This window comes from Oryctolagus cuniculus, chromosome 11 (assembly GCF_051225735.1).
Source record: "Oryctolagus cuniculus isolate XC-2025 breed Fujian yellow rabbit chromosome 11, ASM5122573v1, whole genome shotgun sequence".
Classification (NCBI taxonomy): Eukaryota; Metazoa; Chordata; class Mammalia; order Lagomorpha; family Leporidae; genus Oryctolagus; species Oryctolagus cuniculus.
This window is the reverse complement of record NC_142877.1, coordinates 43,763,665-43,786,490: the sequence shown is the minus strand read 5'-3', so window position 1 is coordinate 43,786,490 and position 22,826 is coordinate 43,763,665. Positions and strand designations below refer to the sequence as shown.

At 51.1% G+C, this 22,826-nt stretch overlaps 1 protein-coding gene across 1 annotated transcript in view; it reads right to left on the bottom strand.

Annotated features, from left to right (window-relative positions):
• The window catches only part of SLC24A3 (solute carrier family 24 member 3), a 527,286-nt gene extending 504,983 nt beyond the window's left edge, over positions 1 to 22,303 (bottom strand). Inside the window, exon 1 of the mRNA XM_002710947.6 lies at positions 21,697 to 22,303. Coding sequence (XP_002710993.3) covers positions 21,697 to 22,126 — 430 coding nt within the window. The 5' untranslated portion in view covers positions 22,127 to 22,303. The remainder of the gene's footprint in view (positions 1 to 21,696) is intronic.
• Positions 22,304 to 22,826: the final 523 nt, after the last annotated feature.

Genomic DNA, 22,826 nt, shown 5'->3' with positions numbered 1-22,826 from the left:
GACGCAGCCACCGAGTGATGACCCGGTGATGGATAATGGGAGTGCCAGGGTGAGGTGCGCACAGTCACTCCAGGACTCCCGGTACCCACTGTGCAGGGAGTGAGACCACGGCCAGTGTTGGATACATTGGGTGTAGGAGATTCCTACTGCTGCTGTAGCACATCATCACAACCCCAGTAGTTTCTTTTTTAAATTTTTAAAAAGATATGTTTGTTTACTTGGGAGGCAGGGTCATAGGGAAGGAGGAAGGGAAGAAAGGAGGAAAGGAGGGAAGGAGGAAGGGGGGGAGGGAGGGGAGATCATCCACCCACTGGTCCACTCCCCAAATGGCCTCAATGGCCAGGGCTGGTGCAGGCTGAAACCAGGAGCCAGGAGCTTCACCTGGGTCTCCCAGGTGGGTGCAGGCGCCCAAGCACTTGGGCCTTCTGCGGCTGCTTTCCCAGGCCATCAGCAGGGAGGTGGAGCTGCTGGGACTCAAACTGGCACTCCGATACAGGATGCTGGCACTGCAGGAAGCCGTTACGTTCACCACACCTTGAGGAAAGGAGCGCACGCCCTCCCCTACCCCCCATTTAAATTTTTCTTAGCAGATGTCAATTTATTTTAAATGTTTTGTTTATTTGAGAGAGAGAGAGCTCCCACCCACAGCTCATGTCACTCCTCAAAAACCCACAGGGCTGGGTTGGGCCAGGGTTACAGCCAGGAACCAAGAACACAATCCAGGTCTCCCACGGGCATGGCAGGGACACAGCTGCATGATTCATGACCTGATGCCTCCCAGGGTCTGCAATAGCAGGAACATGAAATCCGGAACCAGAGCTGGTATCAAGCCCAGGTATTCTGATATGGGAGGTAGGCATCGTAATAGGCCAGGGGCCGGCATTGTGGTAAAGCTGCCACCGGCAGTGCTGGCATCCCATATGGACACCAGTTCGAGTCTTGGCTGCTCCACTTCTGATCCACCTATCAGCTAATGGCCTGGGAAAGCAGTAGAAGATGGTCCAAGCCGCTGGGCCCTTGCACCCACGTGGGAAACCCAGAAGAAGCTTCGGACTCCTAACCAGCACAGCCGTTGCAGCCATTTGGAGAGTGAACCAGTAGGTAGAAGACCCTTCTCTCTCTCTCTCTCTCTCTCTCTCTCTCTCTCCCTCTTCCTCTCTCCCTCTCTCCCTCTCTCCCTCTCTCCCTCTCTCTCTGCCTCTCTCTCTGCCTCTCTCTGCCTCTCCTTCTCTCTCTGTGTAACTCTTTCAAATAAATAAATAAATCTTTAAAACAAAATATCCAGGCCAAACTCCCACTCCCACAGTGCTTTGAAGCAGCCCCAAATCTCACAGGAGGACTGTGTTCCTTCTGGAAGCTCCCGGAAAGAATCCATTTCTTGTCTGTGCCAGCTCCAGAGGCTCTCCGCCCCATTCCTCGGCTCGCGGTCCCTTCCATCTTCAAAGCCAGAATTCACATCACTCTGACGTCAACACCTGCTGCCACACTGCCCTCTCTGAGCCTGACTCTTCTCCCTCCCTCTCTCACTCACAGGACCCAAGTGACCACACAGGATCCCCCCTGGCACTCCCGGGCCAGCCACCCTAACTCCACCCACAACCCCAAGCCTCCTTGCCAGGCAGGGAAGCCAAGACACAGACCCCAGGGAACAGGACACGGACACCCTCGAGGGGGCATTATTTTGGGGGAATGTCCACACCAGGGGAATGTCTTGTCCAACTCCCTGCCAAAAACAGTAGCACCTTTCTGTACAGTTTGTGGCTGAGTTTGGGTTCTGAGTTTGTGCACAGAAGGTCTGACTTTATAACCACCGTGGCCCACCTGGGGGACTTTGGGCAGGTCACTTTATCTTGAATGGGAATAATAAAACCTAACCCTTAGGTTCTGTGGGAAGAATTACATAAGGTAAGCCAACTAGGTTTATACCTAGAAAAATACAAACAAACGTTAGTGACTATTAAGGTAAATTAAGTTGTTCCTGAATCCTCTATGAATTAAAATCTTCTCTTTTTTAAAAAATTTGTATTTATTTACTTGAAGGGGAGAGGTGGGCAGAGATTGAACCTGACCATCTGCTGGTTCCCACCACCAAACATTGGCAATGACCAGGGAAGGGCTACAGTGGAAGCCGGGAGCCAGGTCTCCCATGTAGATGGCAGAGCCCCAGTTCCTAGAGCCATCGTCACCTGATGCTCCCTGTGGTCTGCACTGCCAGGAAGCTGGAACAAGGAGGCAGAGGTGGGACCTGGACCCAGCTTAGACGCGGAATTCAGGCGTCTCCTGGAGTCTTGGCCATGAGGCTAAACACCTGCCTCCGCAATTTCTTCTTCATGAAACAAACTCAAAGCTAAAACCTCAGCAGGGACTCTGGGGTAGTACATCCCAAGGCAGGTGAGTCACCCTTTCCTGCACGCTCAGGGAAGGAGATGAGGAAATAACACAAAGGGGCACTGAGTATAGAGCAGCTCCTGGAACACAAGGCTGGGATGTGACAGGTGGCCCACATAGGCCACACTGGGCCCCAGAAACGTGAGATGGTTGCTGCTCACAGGAATGGCTATCACGGGCCCCATCAAATGGCTTTTTAAAAAAAGATTTATTGATTTTACTTGAAAGGCAGAGTTACAGAGAGGGAGAGGCAGAGAGAGGGAGAGGCAGAGACAGACAGATGTCTTCCACCTACTGGTTCACTCCCCAGATGGCTGCAACAACCAGGGCTGTGCCAGGGCAAAGCCAGGAGCCAGGAGCTTCTTCCAGGTCTCCCATGCGGGCGCAGGGGCCCAAGCACTTGGGCCATCTTCCACTGCTTTCCCAGGCCATAGCAGAGAGCTGGATCAGAAGTGGAGCAGCCGGGACTCAAACAGGTGCCCATATGGGGTGCAGGCACTGCAGGTGGCAGCCACAATGCCAGGCTCCTATCCAATGTCTTTCTAGCTAAGAAAGATGGCCTACATAGAAGAAAAATCAATAATGGCACAGCAAGTGAAGATGATAATGGGAGTTCATGAAGCAAGAGTGGGACACGAGAGGAAATGATTAAAAATTCAGAAATGAGGGTCGGCTCCATGGCGCACTAGGTTAATCCTCTGCCTGCAGTACTGGCATCCCACATGGGTACTAGTTCAAGTCCCAGCTGCTCCATTTATAATCCAGCTCTCTGCCATGGTCTCAGAAAGCAGTAGAAGATGGCCCAAGTGCTTGGGCCCCTGCACCCGCGTGGGAGACCCAGAGAAGGCTCCTGGCTCCTGGCTTTGGATCGGCGCAACTCCGGCCATTGTGGCTATCTGGGGAGAGACCTCTCTCTCTGCCTTTCCTTCTCTCTGTTTAACTCTGACTTTCATATATATAAATAAATCTTTAAAAAAAAAAAAACACTTACAGTGTGAGACTAAAGCTACCCTCAAAGCTATGTGCATCATTAACCACGGAAGAATAAATAAGCACTTCATTCAAAATGTCAGGAAACAGAGGCATGAAGAGAAGATTCTAAAGAAGTATTAAAGCTGTCATCAATGGCTCAGGAAAAAAAAGAGGTAAAGGAAAAACTGACATAGAAGTACAAGAGCTGGATCATACAGATTAATAAGAGAAGCCAAATACAGTCAGGTTTCATCAGGAAAAAAAGGAAGAGAAACACACAGTCCTGAGAAAAGGCTACCCAGTTACCACTGCACAACAAGCTGAAACAGAAAAAGGGGGGATTGTACATTTTTGTTCATTTTTACAATCCGAATGAAACTGACACTTCTCTGAGAAAACATAAACTACCTACACGGAAAAGCATGAATGAAATAAAGCGAAATTCGTTCAAAATTACCTCTAAAAACTATCAGAGGCCAGGCAGGCAGGCAGGCAGTGTTGTGAACGTCCAAGTCACGTAATCTCCAGGCTCCCCAGAAATACTCCTGAACGGGGCTGGCCACGGCCACCATCAATTCCCTGTGCACAGTGCGAGTCCTGTGACCCTACAGCAGGACAGTGGAGCTGCGTGTCCCTGTCAACCATGACCACACACACAAGCCTGTCCAGAAACGCCACCAACGCAAACCCAGCACCGGGGCAGGAGGTCAAGTGCAACACCACGGCTACCCAGGGCTGACCTCAGCAGCGGCTGACCATGGCTGTGTGGTTACTGACATGTTCTAGTGTGAAGTGTTCTGTGTAACACTTCGGGAAGCATTAACAAGGCAGCTGGAGACAGTCAACATCTATGACTCCTTGAAGAAACTCAGAAACTTAGAAACAAAACTTCCATAGCAGTGGAAAGTAACTCACTTAACCAATATTCAACAAAAAACCATTCCCCTGCAGCAGGAATCTAAAATTTGCCTACATTATTAGCAAGTGTAATGGCACTGGCTTATGCGTGTATTTTCAATATCCAGTGACTTAAAACCTTTATGGATAAAATATATAAAAAGAATACACAGGGGCCAAAGGACTAGCAACAGTAAGCAATAAATACCAGAATACCTTCACAAATAATCGCAGGAAAAATACAGGGGAATATTCTCAAATCCTGACATACTTTTAAAAGCTATGGTCGAATGAAGAAGCACACCATGAACAAGAAGAATCAATACTGCAACACACTATTTTCCCACACACTACTCATAGATTTGTCAAGCCTACAGGGATTTCAGGAAAATTTAAAAGATTCTAGAGAACACCGCTAAAGATAAAAGAGTGAAGAGAGCAAATGATTTTTTTTCCAAAACACGAGGAAAGGAATTTTGTCCCACCAGATAATTAACATGCTAATAAACTATGATGATTAATTAATTAATGGGCAACATAGACAAAAACTGTTTCTGCTACACAAGGGAATAGCATGGAAAATAAAGCGATACACTAAGGACCTGCGCTGAGGCGTAGTAGGCTAAGCCTCTGCCTGCAGTGCTGGCATCCCATATGCACGCCGGTTCGAGAGCTGGCTGCTCTACTTCTGATCTTGCTCTCTGCTAAGGCCTGGGCAAGCAGTAGAAGATGGCTTGAGTGCTTAGGCTACTGCACTCGCATGGGAGACCCAGAGGAAGCTTCTGGCTCCCGGCTTTGGTCTGGCCCAGCCCTGGCTGTTGCGGCCATCTGTGGGGTGAACAAGCAGGTGGAAGACCTCTCTATCTCCCCCTCTCTCCGTCTGTAACTCTACATTTCAAATAAATAAATAAAAATAAATTTTTAAAAAAGGGATCTAACAAACATCGGAATAAAGGACAGATTATTTAATAAACAGTGCTGGAATTCATGGTTTAATCTGCTTGACTGCTTCAATCTTCATTTTGTGTTAAGATAAATTCCAAGTGAGGTAAAGAGTTAAATTTTCAAAAAACTAAACCATAAAAATAAGTGGGGGGGGGGGGAGACATGAACATGTGTCTGTGACACTGGATCCAGGAATAAAGCAAAGGAAAAATGCGAGGGGAAGGAGAGACAAGGGACAGGTTTACAGAAAAATGGAATTAAAAGTTAGGTGTTTTTTTGTTTTTTAAGATTTATTTATTTATTTATTTGAAAGGCAGAGTTACAGAGGCAGAGGCAGAGAGTGAGAAAAGTCTTCCATCTGCTGGTTCACTCCCCAGATGGCTGCAAAGGCTGAGGCTGAGCCAGGAGCTTCCTCCGGGTCTCCCATGCAGGTGCAGGGTCCCCAGGACCTGGGCCATCTTTTTCTACTTTCCCAGGCTATAGCAGAGAGCTGGATCGGAAGTGGAGCAGCTGGGACTCAAACCAGTGTCCACATGAGATGCCAGCACTGAGGGCAGCCACTTTACCCACTACACCACAGCGCTGGCCCTGTAAAGTTAGGTTTATTTTGATGCAAAAATATCTTTAAATCTTTGGATAATTATGTTTTACACGGACTTTTTGAAGGCTGCTATGTAATTCTGTGTGGATAAAAGCAAAACTCTGCACGCCAAACAGAAAAACTGGAAAAGGAGAAAAGTTTTACACATAGAATATATGTAAAGCTCTTAGAAATCAGTAAGAAAACCACTACACTGGAGGATAAAAAAAAAAATGGAGAATGGGCATGAACAAATCTTTCTCCCAGGAAAAAAATATAAACAGCCAATAGATATTTGTAAAAACAGACTCACAGGTAACATCGGAGCCAACGCCAGCAGTGAGACACCATCTTCCTTTAAAGTGAAATAAAACTACACAAGAGAATCATGATGCCCAATTCTGGCAAGAGGACATCCATCGACTCAAACACTCTCAGTCACTGCTGCCGGCAATTCCAATTCCTGGGAAGTAACAGAGCACCTGCTGCTCCCGATGGGCCCCCTGCGGAAACGGAACAACCCGGGACTCTGGGGTCCCAACTTGCAGAGACCGTCAGAGACTCCTGTACAAGAACAGGCATCACAGTGAGGACCCGGACAGTAACTTGAGATCCCAAGGGGGCATGTGGACAGCGAGTTGTGTGCCGTATTCCAAGACCCAATGTTACAGTTAAGATCATGGAGTGTGTGCTTCAAACCCTGCTGGCCATGCACTCAAATCACCTTGAGTGATTGAAAGTCTTTCGGCCCGTTTTCCTCTGCATATAAAAGGGAGGTAATAATGGCCCCTCTGGGGCCAGGGCTGGCACAGTAGGTTAATCCTCCACCTGCGGCACCAGCATCCCATGTGGGCGCCAGGTTCTAGTCCCAGCTGCTCCTCTTCCAGTCCAGCTCTCTGCAGTGGCCTGGGAAAGCAGAAGAAGATGGGCCTCTGTACCCACATAGGAGACCGGGAAGAAGCTCCTGGCTCTGGATTGGTGCCGCTCCAGTCATTGCTGCCACTTGGGGAGTGAACCAAAAGAAGGACGACTTTTCTCTCTGTCTTTCCTTCTCACTGTCTGTAACTCTACATCTCAAATAAATAAATAAAATCTTTAAAAAAAAATAATAATGGCCCCTCCTCCAGAGGGTTGCTGTGGACACTGAGGGAGTCCACACAGGGAAAGTATCCCCACCAGCTGAAGCTGGTGCTTAAAAACCAGCACCTGCTGCACATAACAAAAATACTGGGACTATTCCTATTCCTATTATAATACAGACATTAACAATTATTTTCAAGTTCAATGGAATACCAAAAAGTATAACAAGCACACTTAACCATGGAAGCCGAATGCAGTCACCCTAAGGCCAGGAATACAGCAAGAACACCTATTCAACCCAACACTATAGAAGTCCTAGCCAGTGCAGCACGGGAGGAGGAAGCGACTGCAAGCCTGCATCTGAACGTTTACAGTAGCTCTATTCAGAATCCAGAGAACTAAAGCAGCTCAGGTCTTCCTCACCAGGTAAAGGAATGAGCAAACCGTCCGTCGTACCCCTGTATACCAGAACACGATTCAGCCGAAACAAGGAATGAGCTAGAAAGAGGAGAAACAACAGAGATAAATCTGAGGGGCATGGCAACAGTAAAAGGAACAAGTCCTAAAAGATGGCAGGCTGTGCATTTTCACAAACGCAAAACCGTCAGGACAGGAAACTGAGCAGGGGGTGGGCACGGCGGGCGTGGGCACCTGCACATGGGCAGCTGGAGGCAGTTTCTTGGGATGACACGCTGTTGTGTATCCTGATTGTCAATTTTACTGTTGTTCTCAATCTAAAATTTAAAGATCTTTAATCTGAAAGTTACAGTAAATCCCATTCACTTCATTTTAAATTAAAAATACGGATGTTTAGCTTTTCAACTTGTCTCATCACAATTTCAGACTTATCAAAAAAAAAACTTGCAAAAATACTTTAATGGATTTCCTTAATCCTTTCACCCAGGCTTCTCCAAAGTTAACCTTTAAAAAAAAGATTTTATTTCTTTATTTGAAAGGTAGAGCTACATAGTGACAGAGAGAGGGAGAAAGAGAGAGAGAGGTCTTCCACCTGCTGGTTCACTCCCCAGATGGTTGCAATGGCCAGAACTACACTGATCTAAAAAGCCAGGAACGTCTTCCGGGTCTCCCACATAGGTGCAGGGGCCCAAAGATTTGGGCCATCTTCCACTGCTTTCCTAGGCCTTCTCTCTCCTTCTCCCTCTCTCTCCCTCTCCCTCCTTCCCCCACCCTTCCCTCTCCTCCCCCATCATTTCCATGAAGATGCCCCTTAGCCTCTCCTCAATTCAGCTTATACTTCCTGGATTACAGGACAGCCTGCTACTGATGTTCAGAGCCAGGAGATACCCTGGAGGTGATACAGTTGACTAATTTTTAGAAAATGTAAATGCTGGGGCCAGTGCTGTGGCACAGTGGGTTAACGCCCTGGCCTCAAGCGCATCTCATATGGTGCCAGTTCAAGACCTGGCTGCTCCACTTCCGATCCAGCTCTCTGCTATGGTGTGGGAAAGCAGTAGAAGATGGCCCAAGTGCTTGGGCCCCCTGCACCCATGTGGGAGACCCAGAAGAAGCTCCTGGCTCCTGGCTTCAGATTGGCACAGCTCCAGCCAATGTGGCCAATTTGGGAATGAACCAACGGATGGAAGACCTCTCTCTCTCTCTGCCTCTCCTCTCTCTGTGTAACTCTTTCAAATAAATAAATCTTAAAAAAAAATGTAAATGCCAGACAAAAGACATTATATGAAGCATATCAAGGATGACACAGGTAAGGGAGGAAACCTACCACGAAATTCGGAGTTTCCTCTCTACATACACCTGTGATTTCAAGGGAACAACCTGGAGAGATCCATCTGGAGACCTTCCCACGAGGTCTTCAAAATCTGGGAGATTTTCTTTTCTCTGAAAGGAATCATATCCCAGAATTCCAAAAATAGGGATCAACAAAGGCGAAAACCTGCAAGTTCAAAGACCCCTAGCAAGAAGAATTCATGGCCACTAAGTCTGAAAATGACCACTCATTCTAGCAGAAGACGAATCGACGAAGCCAACTCCCCTGAAGCAAACAAGCAGGGTCTGAACAGCTAGTGTGTCTGATGATGCAAGCTCTTCCCTGCCAAGTAGCTCACCCTGGGAATCCCTCGCTTCCTCGTGTACTGACCACACTGAAAGCCAAAAAACTCACAGAAAGGCTCCAGCACTTTGCAAATGTTCCCAAATAGGAAATAACCTTACCAGAGTTCGCTGGCTTTATGTCTATCTTGTAGCCTTAATGTTTCCCTGTTTTTTCTTGCATGTTTACTAAGGCAGGAACCTCAAAGCCCTGGCTCTGGCCTCAGTTCCAACTCTGAGTGATGTCAGTTTCCTCCAACACAAAATCCAATGGTAAAATCCAAGGACCTGGGGCCGCACTGTGGCATCATAGGCTAAGGCTTCTACTGGGGCGCCAGTTTGGGTCCCGGCTGCTCCTCTTCTGATCCAGCTCTCTGCTATGGCCTGGGAAAGCAGTAGAAGATGGCCCAAGTGCTTGGGCCTCTGCGCCTGTGTGGGAGACCCGGAAGAAGCTTCTGGTTCCTGGCTTCGGATAGGCCCAGCTCTGGCCATTGTGGCTATATGGGGAATAAACCAGTGGATTGAAGCATGCTCTCTCTCTCTCTCTTTCTCTCTCCCTCCCTCCCTCCCTCCCTCCCTCCGTCCCTTTCTCTCTCTGTAACTCTGCCTTTCAAATAAATAACTAACATCTTTTTTAAGATTTATTTATTTTATTTGAAAGGCAGAGTTACATAGGGAGAGAAGGAGAGGCAGAGAGAGAAAAAGAGAGAGAGAGGTCTTCCATCCTCTGGCCTACTCCCCAAGTGGCCACATGACCAGAGCTGTGCCTATCTGGAGCCAGGAGCTCAAGGACCTAGGCCATCTTCCACTGCTTTCCCAGGCCATAGCAGAGAGCCGGATAGGAATGGAGCAGCCGGGACTTGAACTGGCACCCACAAGGGATGCTGGCACTGCAGGCAGCAGCTTTACCCTCTGTGCCACAGCGCCAGCCCCAATAAATAACATCTTAAAAAGAAAAAAAAAAAACTCCATGGTCTCCTAGAGCCCCTCCACCGCATACAGGGAAAGTCACATCACAAGGGGCACAGCTACTCTGTCCAAAGGAACAAGCTCGAGCTGAATAAACTATTTTCATGGAATATTCATTCAGAAATACTGCGCAAATAGCAGGGGAAAGAAGATTCATTAAAGAAACTGTTAACAAGGCGTGCACGGCTTTCTCTGGCACTTAGCTGAAGCCTCCTGCCATACCAGAGAGTGACAGAGCAGGCATGGCCCGACACAGCCCTTTAGGACCTCACTCTACCTGTGCAGGCGGACTTGCCACTCAGTGTCCGGCCCCACCTTACAGGCAATCTTTCCTGTGCAATGCAGGATTCTTAGTGGTGCAGCGTCCCTTAATTCTGAAAGTGCTCATTTTCAAGTTGATTTTATTGTTGGAATAGGTGATATAAGTAACTCGGCAGATTTATTTTAAAAAGCAGATTTACTTATTTTTTAGAAAGGCAAAACCAACAGAGAGAGAGAGAGAGAGAGAGAGAGAGAGAGAGAGAGAGAGAGAGGTCTTCCATCTGCTGGGTCACTCCCCAAATGGCCCCAACAGCCAGGGCTGATTCTATCAGGGTCTGCCACATAGGTGCAGGGGCCCAACGACTTGGGCCATGTTCTGCTACTTTCCCAGGAGAATAGCAGAGACCTGGACTGGAAGTGGAGTCACCAAGACTGGAACCAGGGTTCCCATATGGGATGCTGGCTTCACAGGTGGCAGCTTAACCCACTGCACCACAACACCCGTCTCTTGACTGCTTTTTATTTTTTTTTTACTAAGAGGCACATGGGGTGTGTTGGGTATGTCCAGTGTCTTGACTGTGACAGTGCATGTACAAACCCACATGAGCAGATTGTACAGAATCCAGTAGACACACATGCACGCACGAGCACACACACACACGAGTGCAGGTACAACTGGAGACATCTGAATAGCACTGGTGGACTATGTTGAAGTCAGTACTCTGGGGACACTACAGTTTTGCAGAGTGCCACCACTGGAGGAAACCAGGGGAAATGCACAAAAACAAACAAATGCACTTCTCACATTTGCCTGTGAATCAGCCATTCTCTCAATAAAAAGTTCAATTGGGGAAAAAAAAAAAAAAAGGCTATGGTGACGACTCAGGCTTCCTGCTGCCCTGAACATTCAGTCCTCCTGGAAGGTAGCAGCTCTTCCAGTCTCACGGGTAGAGCAGGACAAAGAAAACAGACGAGCAGGGAAGGAGAGAGGCAAGCATGTGGCCAGGGAGACAGACTGAAGCAGAGTGGTCCCTGCGAGGCAGCCAACAGAGCATTCAACTCTCATACTCGCAACTGCGAAGACCAAAATTGCCCGAGTCCAAGACCGCACTGCTGCTCAACAGACCCCAACGCCTCCTCCTCCTCTCTGGATTCCCAGAAGTAGCAGTTCTTGCCACTAAAGACAGGACACTGGAGGCCAACGCTGTGGCGCAGTGGGTTAATGCCCTGGCCTGAAGCGTCGGCATCCCATATGGGCACCAGTTCTAGTCCCGGCTGCTCCTCTTCCAGTCCAGCTCTCTGCTATGGCCTGGGAAAGCAGCAGCAGATGGCCCTAGTCCTTGGGCCCCTGCACCCATGTGGGAGACCTGGAGAAAGCTCCTGGCTCCTGGGTTTGGATCGGCGCAGCTCCAGCCATTGCAGCCAATTGGGGAGTGAACCATCGGATGGAAGACCTCTCTCTCTCTCTCTCTGCCTCTCTTCTCTCTGTGTAACTCTGACTTATAAATAAATAAATCTTAAAAAAAAAAACAAGACAGGATGCTGAATGGGCGACCTTTCTCTGGGAAATCTGATCAACACTTGATAAGATGGGAAGCAAGCGGCATGGAGCCCTTCCCAGTAAAATGGCCTGTAAAATCACCGGGCAGCCACTCACCATCAGCGAGACCCCTCTTCTGCACTTTGCAATGTCCCCCGACCTAAAGAAGAATGTACACCAACCATGCCGACATCTGAGTAAAGTTAAGTCAGACGCAAAGCAGAACAAAGCCACTGAGTAATTCCCACACAGAGAAGGAAGGAGAGTCCTTATAGGGAACAGAACACATCAGAGACTGCCTGGAAGATTCTTAGGGCCATGAGGAATGACAGTGTGCCAAGGAGGCCACACAGGATGCTATCAAACATGACTTTCATGGGGGAAAGTTCTTGGAAATTAAAAATATGGACAATAGGAATTAAAACCTCAGAACAGGGCTGGGAGACGCGATTAAGAAACCTACAGAAATGACAGCAGGGGGCCAGCGCTGTGGCGTAGCAAGCAGGTAAAGCTGCCGATTGCAGCGCCAGCATCCTATATGGGTGCTGGTTCTAGTCCCGGCTGCTCCTCTTCCAGTCCAGCTCTCTGCTGTGGCCTGGGAAAGCAGTAGAAGATGGCCCAAGTCCTTGGGCCCCTGCCTCCACATGGGAGACCTGGAGGAAGCTCATGGCTCCTGGCTTCGGATCAGCACAGCTCCAGCTGTTGAGGCCAACTGGGGAGTGAACCATCAGATGGAAGACCTCCCTCCCTCCCTCTCCTTCTCTCTCTCTCTCTCTCTCTCTCTCTTTGCTTCTCCTTCTCTCTCTGTGTAACTCTTTCAAATAAACAAAATAAATCTTAAAAAAAAAAAACAACAAAGAAACGACAGCAAAGGGATGAGAGAAATGGGAGAGAAGAGAAAATGAGAAGATCAATCCGGCAAGTCAAAAATCCAAATACTGGGCCACAGAGAGAGGAAAGCAGTGGGGATGGAGGAAGTCTGAGGAGGAAGGTCCTCAGACTTGAAGGGCAGAGCTCCCAGCCTGCAGGGATCTAGGGAAAAGTCCGGGACGATGGAGGGAAACATACGGTCAGAGTCACATGACTGTGACACACCTGGAGCCCAGGCGCCAGCGGCACACAAGAGCCCGGCAAGGAACAGAGGGTCTTCAGAAGCAGGTTCACCCGTGGCTCTCATATTATGAAAGCAAGATGCATGGCTCTCACCAAAATAAACTTCTCCTGTAATTCCATTCTCCCACATACTCTTTGAAGCACCCTCATGCATGTTCTCAGAGGAATAAAACAGGTTCCAAAATACATTGAAAGCTAGGACAGCATCAGGCTTCTCAGGGGCAGAACCAGAAGGTGGAAGATGTCCAAGCACTGCCTGCCCCATTCTAGTGCTTTCCAACCTGCCTCCTGACCCGGTCTAACCACCTTGCCAGAGCAGAGGTAGAGGAATACAGTTGCAGACACACGAGTCTCAAGCCTTCCCTTCCACACTCCCTATCCCGGGAGGTACCTGGATTCCCCAAAAACAAACCCTGCACATACAGGGACAAGGCGAGAATGACACACACACGGGTTCTAGGGAGCACGGCTTCCACCCTAAGGAAGAGAAGACAGAAAGACACAGGCTGAAGCAGGGGGAGGCTGGCGAGACGACAGCAGGCAGCAGACGTAGCAACCTGCCCGGACTCGCCCAGGCCAGAAGAATTGGGCGAAGATTGCTTCTGTAAGCAAACCTGATAGAATTCTTAACATTATCCTACATGCTCAGAGGAGAAGGAGACCGAGACAGCTGGAACAAAGTTAGGGCTTCATGCAGTGGTAAAGGTTTAGAAAATCAAGCAGAAAAATAAACATTAATTACGTCCAAGACAGGAAAATTAGGCGCAGTGGATTTCTCAGCTCGGCTACAATCAGCATTTACGGGGCCATGATAAGGTGAACACTGACCATTGATCCAACTCAATGGGGCTTAGCCACGGCTGCACCAATGGAACCATTTGCATCATCTTAAAAAAAAAACAAAAAACAGGCCACACTCCAAATGTCACATCAGAATTTCTGGGGTGGGGTGGAGGGTGGGACTGAGACCAGCTCCCGACTTCAAGCAGTTCCCCAGATGATTATAACGTGTAGAGAGCCTGAGGACCATGGAGATAACCTCAGAGACAATCTTCCTCCTTGTGCACAGCGCTGAGAAACCACCTGTGGCTACAGCAGCTCACGACCTTGACTTTCCACTGTCAGCTGTACTTCCACCTGGAAACCCCACCGCTGTCAAAGGCAAAACACCCAAAGATGAACGGTATGGTTCAAGATGGCCTTCGTGACTTCTGGTGTGCATTGGTGGTACCCCTTTCCTTGCCTGGCTGCTATCGCTTGAATATGGTTTTTCCCAAAATCCACATGGCACAGCCAGTTACATGACTGCTTGGGTGCCCCACACCCTAAACTGAAATTCCTGGGATCCAGCTTCCTGCTAATGCAACACAGAGGTAACCAGTGATAGCCCAAGTGTGTGGGTCCCTGCTACCCATGTGGGAGACGCAAACAGAATTCTTGGCTTTCGGCTTCAGCCTGGCCCAGCTGCAGCTGTTGCAGGCATGGGAGAAGTGAACCAGCAGAAGGAAGACCTCTCTCCTCCTACCCCCCCTCTCTTCTTGCTTTCTCGCTCTCTCTTAAAAATAAATGTTAAGGGAAAAGTCAATTTGGCTAGGTCTCTTGCACAGGCCCTGTCTTTCACCATCCTGAGCTCTAGCAGCAAGAAGGTCATCACCACATGTAGTACTCTGACCTTGAACCTGGGCCATGAGCCAAAAGAGACTGTTTTCTTTGTAATTTACCCAGCATGTGGCCTTCTGTTATTAGGGACAGAAACTGGACTGGAGACATGCCACCCCATCCCCTTTGTTCTTGGGTCAAAGTCCTACCCAAAAATCCTGCTTACTGCTTCCTGCCCTGCATGGGTGGAGATGCCCGTGGCACACTGGCCCCACATAATGAAAATCAATTGTGCCAAGATCAAACAACATAGAAGTGCAAGGGCAGAAATGTTGCACGTGTGACATTACACAGATGAGCTCAGCATGGAATACTCCCTAGAGTCCGTGGTTTAAATAAGCAACTTTGACTGGCTTGGAAATGACTTTGGTATTTCTCCAGTTCCCTTAAACCCCTGCCTCAGCTCTAAAAAGCTACAGTTAGAAGAGTCAGGATCCACAGGTACTCCATGGCCCACAGGTGGTGCCTATAAGCTGAGTTTCTACTCAAGTCTCAAATACCTCTGTATCATCACTGGACCCCACCCACTGCCTTTCTACACATGGATGCCATTAAAAGGGCAAGCCAACACCTTATTGTAGCCCACTGCGGTGTCTGGGGCACTAACTTACGTCCTCATGTGACATGTACAAGAGAAGATGTCTCTCCTGCATCCTTACCAACACCTGACAACATCACAGTTTAACTTGTTATTAAAAAATGGCACTTTGTGCTTTGAAAGGTGGGTTTCTTTGTTGACAAGTTTTTGCTCGTGTCCATCAGCTATTTGCAATTGCCCTTTTTTTAAAGGATTTATTTTATTTATTTGAAAGAGTTACAGAGAGAGGTAGAGACAGAGATAGAGAGAGAGAGGTCTTCCATCTGCTGGTTCACTTCCCAGTTGGCCGCAATGGCCAGAGCTGCGCTGATCCAAAGCCAGGAGCCAGGAGCTTCTTCCAGGTCTCCCACGCGGGTGCAGGGGCCCAAGGACTTGGGCCATCTTCTACTACTTTTCCAGGCCATAGCAAGGAGCTGGATCAGAAGAGGATCAGCCGGGACTAGAACTGGCTCCCATATGGGATGCCGGTGCTTCAGGCCAGGGTGTTAACCTACTGAGCCACAGTGCTGGCCCCTGCAATTGCCTTTTTACATACCGCATGCCTCCATCTTCTGCCTGCTTTTCCTGAGTTCACCTTTTTAACCTGTTCTTGACCAGTCTGGTTCCTTTTAGTTGTCAGAATCCAGCTTCTCCTAAGCTGCCATGACCTCCACCACACCACGCGGGGAAGGGTGGGGGGGTGTCTCACTGGGATCTCCCATGATGCTTGAAAATTCAGTGTTCAGTGCTTTCTTCTTAAAGTCTGGATACCACGAGGATGCATACCCTAGGTGTCCAGCTCAAACACCCCGTCATCCCTTCAATTGGCACACAGACTGTCATGACTTTCATGAACAGATGAACGAGAGTCCCTGCATCCTACACGGGCAAGATCTAGGCAGGGGCTCCCTCAAAGGACATCCACTGAGGAGCTTCATAAAGGGACAGGGCAGTGCAGGACTGGGGCAAACCAAAAAGGCAAAGTGATGGCCCCAGACCTAGGGACAATGAGGAGCATCGCCACCCACTGGTCGGAAGAGGAATGACATGAGATCAGCAGGTGAACCCCAGGAGACACGTTGTAGCCCACCACCGCTGGGCTCACGACAACCTTCTTCCACGCGAATCCTCAACATGTCAACCCCTCAAATCCTACAAGATAACACCATGTTCGAAGCCATGGAATACAATAAGTAAAATAATTGCCAAACGAGCTCTACAGAAATTGAAGGAAGGAAGGAGCCAGAAAAACTCAAATCCCTTCCCAGCAGCACAATCCTGCTGCTTTGCAAACATTTTTTGAATGCCCCCCCACACACCTCAGTTTCCCCAACATGAGAGGGTGTGCACTCTCCTCCTCTTCCTCCTCCGATGTTCCTGTTCGCAAGGAAAGGAAATCTCCCTACAGAAAAACAGAGCTGCCAAAACCCCTTCCTCTCCGCCAGCCTCCACCAGGCCTTGGAATTCTCAGCAAATAGCTGGTTTTGCAACGCTTTTGGCTTTGCCAACCCTCCAGGGTAGAAAAATCTTCCCACAAGGATTTGAGGCTTGCAAGGAGAGGAAATCTTTGAGAAAAATCTGGGTTGATGAGCAGCTAAGAAAAGCCAGGAGGAAGAGACACATCTATATGTGTTTATGCAGAAAATAGAAAAGGTTGAAAAGCAATGTGTTTCTAACAAGGCAGCTTCTATAAAATCAACCTTCTGCCACCCCTCCACTCCCCAGCGGGCTGAAAAAGGCAGGGTGGTTTCCACCCTCCATTCACGCCCTGCTCAGTCGAAGCTGGAAAACGCAGTAGCAGGCAGCTCCCATGAACAGTGGGCTTGGGTTCAAATCCCCGCGCTTACCCCAGCACCGCTTTCCTGCAGCTCAGTGCCATCTCATGACAAATGAGCAGCAGCACCTAATTTGCCGGATTGGGGGCCGAATTATGAATCGGAAGATGATGGCGCTTTGCAGCTACTTCTCAATCACAGACCCTCTAAGGAGCGTCTTCATTTAACAAATATCCTCTGTGGTTCCTCTGTGTTCAACCGATACGAGAGCGCTTTGAAAAGTTGGTGGGAAACAGGTCTGATGCAAAACCTACCCATGCATTTCAAAAGTGTCTGCCTCAGAAGAAACTTCTTTGATCTTCCTTCTCCCATGAACTTTCTGAAGAAACTTGAGTAACTTTTGAGCTCCTCCTTTGGCCCTGGGAGGCTGGGGTGACAGAGGTGAGCAAGTTCCTGGGGACCTTGACCTCCTGCCTGGAGTGAACCGGCAACCAAATGAATACAGAATTGCCAACAAAGGCTGTGATGGCCAGCACCATGGGGGCAGTGCCCAGAAGACCAGAGATAAGAGCTGTGATGGATAGGACGGTGCAGACAGTGGAACTAGCACAAAGGAGAGCTCTTAGCCAGATGCAGCATCCACTTTTGCGGAAGAGGAGCAAGGACAGGTGGACAGGGGAGGAGAGGGGAGGGGTAAGAAAGCCAGAGAGGCCAGTGGGGCCTTGCTCCCAGCCACATGAAGGAGCAAAAAGCTGCGCTCACAGCCATAAAGGCACAAAGACCAGGGCAGGGTCTCCAATCTGCAGTTGGGATTTGCACCCCAAACCTCCACTGTAGCCCCCTTGTGATACAGCGCTCGGGACCCCTCAGCAGGCCAGGGCAGCAGCACCGCTTTCAGGAGTGGAAGGCATTTCGGAGATGACACACGCGCACACACACACACACACGCATGCATGCACGTGTGTTTTACTCACCAGGGAGTACCTTGCAGAGCCTCTCCTGTCACTCTTAAGCAATGCTTCCTTCAGAGCCTTAAATTTTCCACCGAAAATCACAACAGTATCTCCCCTGCCACAAGCTCCCTACACTGTGAGCCCACACTCCCCTCTCCTTGACACTGGGCTGACATGTGTCACTATCTTGCCTAGACACCCCACCCCCCCCGGAAAAAAAAAAAGTGCAGGTGCCACTGTGTGATGTCCGAGACGAGGACATAAAAATGCCATGCGCTTCTGCCCGGCTCTCATGGACGCACACTCTTTGGAAGCCAGCTGCCCCTTCTTAGGAAGTTCAAATGAAGCTCATGGAGTGCCCACGTGGTGAAGCCGCGTGTCAGGTGTTCCAACTGACAGCCCAGCTCAGGGGCCAGCCACAGCTGCAGCAACTCCTACACATGGGCTGAGTCTGCAACCACCTGTCTCGGGTGCCCGGCCTTGCAACCCTTCCCGAGGGGGTCCCAGACACAGCAGAGCAGACAGGCCATCCCCATCGCCCCCCGTCCAAATTCCTGCCCAAAGCACCCAGGAGCAAAGGCAGAAAATGACTGTTTCGCACCACTAGGTTTTGGTGTGATGTCTTACGCAGCGATATAGACTGGGACAGAAATGAAAGCCCGAGTCGTGTGTGTGCCGTGTGTGTGCTGTGTGTGTACTTCAAAAAAAAAAAATTCCCGGAATACAGATTTTAAAGATAAGTTTAATTTGCTTCAAAAAAAATTTGAAGTCCATGCATGGAAGAGTCTTCAAAATGTTCATGAAAAATGCTCACTATGAAAGACTACATGGATTCAAAAATTGCACCAAAATCAACTTGCCTTTAAACTGCATTCCCCACAGGCATTGTGGGTACTCTCGTGTCTGTAAATAGGTGTATGTGTGTGCGTTTTTCTTTAATCCCACTTCACCTCCTTGAGAACTTTCTAGAAAGAACACCTATCATTACCCATGAGTTACAACCCCTGGGGTTCATCCACACCACTTCTGGAGGAAAAAAAAAAAAGATAACCAGACGGTTTACGCCAAAGAAAAATTTAATACTTTTAAACCACTCAAAATAGACAAAGGTAATCCATCCTTATTGCAAAACTAAAAGAGAAACCCTTGCAAATCTAACACTTGATTTCAACCAGCTTTGAAACCAGAGATGAAAAAAAAAAAAATGAGATCTTCATCTGCGGCAGCTAAATAGGGCACCAGGGGCTCCTCTTGCTTTCCCCACGGCTGAAGACGCACACATGTGGAAGCACTATTTGCAGATAAGGTAGAGTCAGGCATTTAAGGTGCACTTAGCGCCCACCTGACGCCGCCAGGCACCCACAGAATTCTCCTTACTATCACTGCTCTAGTGGACAGTAGCACCAATATTTCCCTTGGATCCAGCCTAACCCTTCATGACCCATGTTAATGCTCAAGTGCAGTCTCGGCAGGTGCTTTTCTGTACTGCACGTAACCAGACACAGTGAGCGCCTTCTGCTATATGACTGAAACTTTTCCGTATTACAGTCGAATCTAGGTTAAGTTAGATGCAAAGAGAGGGAGCTCAGATTCCATACGGTCAGAAATGAACCCCCACATTATATAACATTGCTGCCCCCCACGTCTCTACTGGTCTGGTAGAAGAACTGTGCTGTTTTTGTTTAATAATAATACTAAATGAATCTATGTTGGAAACCAAGCCTCTGAGAAGTCACATACAGGGATCAGCACATGGCTTTCAAGCTAAATAATGAAAACTACTTTGATGACGAGGAAAGCACCCGCTCTGGGATTATAGAAAGATCACAACAGGGCACCCAGGTCGGGGCATGAGATCCTGGGACCTGCAGTGGGAACTAAGAGCCAGGTCACCTGAGTGGACGGCTCACCTGCTCCTCAATCGCTGTGTGACCCTAAGCTGATCACTCGGCCCCTCTCTGTCAAGACGTCGTGAAAACAGGGCTAAATTCCCAACTTTGTCCATCCAGATAGGACCCCTCTAGGCAGAGGGGTCTCCAGGGCTCCAAGGCAACAATCACTCTTCGGATGTTGACGTCAGCCAAATGATAATTCCCCAAGCAGAAAATCATCACGGGCTGATTTCACATGCATTAATTAATGTGGCCAGAATTAGCTCCAAAAACCCATGCCTTGCCAAACACTGCTGCCCATCATCTAATGAAATCATGAATGCAGGATGGAAGAAAAGGTGATGAAGAGACAGACTTGCAAGCCTGGCCAGGGTGGGGGCCCACCCAGCGCTGATGGGTTGGGGTGGAGAAGGGGGGAGACAGGAATGGTTGATGAGCCTAGAGACAGGTAGGGACAGGGGGCAGGGATGTGGTACGGTACTACACCTGAAGTGACAACTGTATACAAACATCACTGCCAGCGAGACCATTCCAAAACAATCCTGAGGTCACTGGGCTTCAAGCTGGCAGAGTCTCCACTCTGCCCATCCCAAATCCCAACTCTCCTGGGGAGGACTGGGGGTACAGAGTGGCCGACTGAACTGTCTGGGTCTCATCCCCCGTGCAGAGTATCTGCAAATCCTGGGAAGTTCTGGGAGCCCTGTGACTCAGAGCCCCTACATGCCAGCAAAGAAGAACAGCACTTTACCAGACTTGGCACAGCCCCTGCCAAAGGTGGCATGCAGTAAGTACACCAGCTGGCTGTGCACACCTCACATCTGGGAAGCCCCTGATGAGACTGATGTCTGGGAGACCTGGGGACTTGAAATCCCAACCCCCCACAGCCCCCTATGGGGTGCCAGACCCCGTGGCCAGATGATGTGGGCCTTGGGAGCCACCAACGGCTTCTCTCAAGCTCAAGCCTGCCTCTCTCCTTATTACCATATATGAGGAAGTCTCTGCAGAGGTCTTTGAGACCTCAAGGGAGCCCCAGACCAGCCAGTGCATAGGGGGGAATCCCTGTTTTAAAATGGAGAGTGCTTTTAAAAATACAACAGCATCGCCAGCAAAATGCCTTTAGACTGTGCCCGCTGACACCTGGCGCTGGAGCTGTCCCCTGCCCGCTCGGCACCGCACGTGTTTGTAACTGCTTTCGCTCATATCCCTTCCCCAGGCTGTCTCCCCTCATCCGCGCCACTCGAATGGCCGGGCTGGAGAACCAGCTCACTACACTTAGTTCTCCGCGTCTTGCCTCGGATCTCGAAGCGCAACTGTCTCAGCACATGTGCCCGCAAGGGCCACTTCACGTCCGGAAAGGCCAAGGCCAAAGATAAAAAGTTGTGGGCTCCAGGATGGACCAGGCACAGGGCATGGAGAACGCAGTGGATAGAGTGGGGCGGGGGGGGGGGGGCACCCCCGTGGTCCACCCCTTCTCCACAGCAGCAAGGGTGCAAAAGCGACCCACGGGCAAGGGGCCCCTGTTTTCCCAGGGACACGTCCACTGCTAAGCCCTGGCTAGATGGCGAACACTTTTTTTTTCCGCTGTGCCAATTCCTGGCACCTGTTCTGGAAAGGCGGGTGGGGAGCTTCCCGCAGATCCACGCCGCCTGTTCTACCTGGGGAACACGCGGAGCACGGGTGAGCCACGGCCACCTGCGCCTTCGGTCCCGGAGCAAGCCGGAGCGCACAGGTGGTTACCTGCACAGGTAGGGAACCTCACAAGGCTAGCACAACTCGACGGCTGGCCTTGGGGGCCTGGCTGGAGGTCAAGGTTCCCCAGCCACCCACCCACTCACCGCCACCACCAGCCCTTCCCGCCTGCAGGGAAAAGGGCAGAGGCAAGGGGCGCAGAAAGGTCCCCATGGCAGCAGGCAGCTCCGAGCTCCGCCGGCCGCCTCCTCCCGGACCCCCTGCAAGGGGCAGGGGGCGTCCTTACCACCCGCCCGCCGAAGCCGCAGCGCCCACTCGGGGCAGGCGGCGAGCACTCACCCTTCTGCTCTCGCAGGCTCGACAGCGACCAGAGCAGCAGCGCCACCGAGGCTAGGAAGCAGAGCTGGCTCAGCAGAAGGTCCCCGCGGCGGCGGCGGCGGCGGCGGCGGCGCGCGCGGTCCTCGTCGCCGGCCGGCGGCATCCTCAGGCGGCGGCCGCTCCTGGAGCGGGCGGCCGCGGCGGCGACGGCGGCGGGAGGCAGCCCTGCGCGCAGCAGCCGCGGGTCCTCGCTGCGCTCCCGGCCGGCCGCCGCCTCCGCCTGCTCTTCCTCCTCCGCGCCGCTGCCCGGCTCCTCCTGGCCGTCGCCCTCGTCGTCGCTATCGCTCAGTCCCTCCTCCCCGCCCTCCTCCTCCTCCTCCTCCTCGCCGCCTGCCCGCGCCGCCGCCGCCGCCTCCCGGCGCTCGGGGTCCCGCTCCTCCTCGCGCGCCATGGCTCCCACGCTCCGCGCCCGCGCTCGGCCTGGGGCGGCGGCGCGGCGGGGGCGGCGGGGGCGGCCGGGAGGCGGGGGCGGCGGCGGCCGAGGAGGAGGAGGAGCGGGAAGGACCGGCGGGAGGAGGGCCCGCCGCTGGCCAACTCCGCCGGCTGGCGAGGCCACCCCGGGCAGGCTCCGGCCTCGCCGGCTACAGGAGCGCGTCGCGGGGCCGCCCGCCTAATCCATGGTCCACGCGCGGGGAGCAGCCAGGCAGCCGGGCGCACGGGCGGACGCTGCTCTGCTCGGCCCGCGGCGGCGCGGCTGGTCGGGCCCGGGTGGGCGGTTGCAGGGGGGCGCACGGGCGGGGGGCAGTGGCCGGCGCGGCGGGGAGGGGGCGCTCGGGAGGGGGACTGGACGGTGGAGAGAGCCGGGGCGCGAGCGCCAGTTTTCCACTCCGGGGGCAGGGGGCGGGCGTAGCGGGCCCCTTCTCGGACACAGGCTCTCCGCTCCGGGGGATTCGTCCGGAACTTTGGAGAAACGAGGGGTCTTTGCAGCCCCGACCCGAAGGAGGGGCGCCGCGAGTGTGCCTGGCTGCCCTCGCCCGCCCGCTGGGCTCTCCGCGGCGCGCGGGCCTCTCGGGTTTGCTTCTGCCCTCTTGCGGGGATCCCCTGTTTGCGCCCGGCTCGGGTTCTGAACAGGCCTCCCCAGAAGCCCTGGG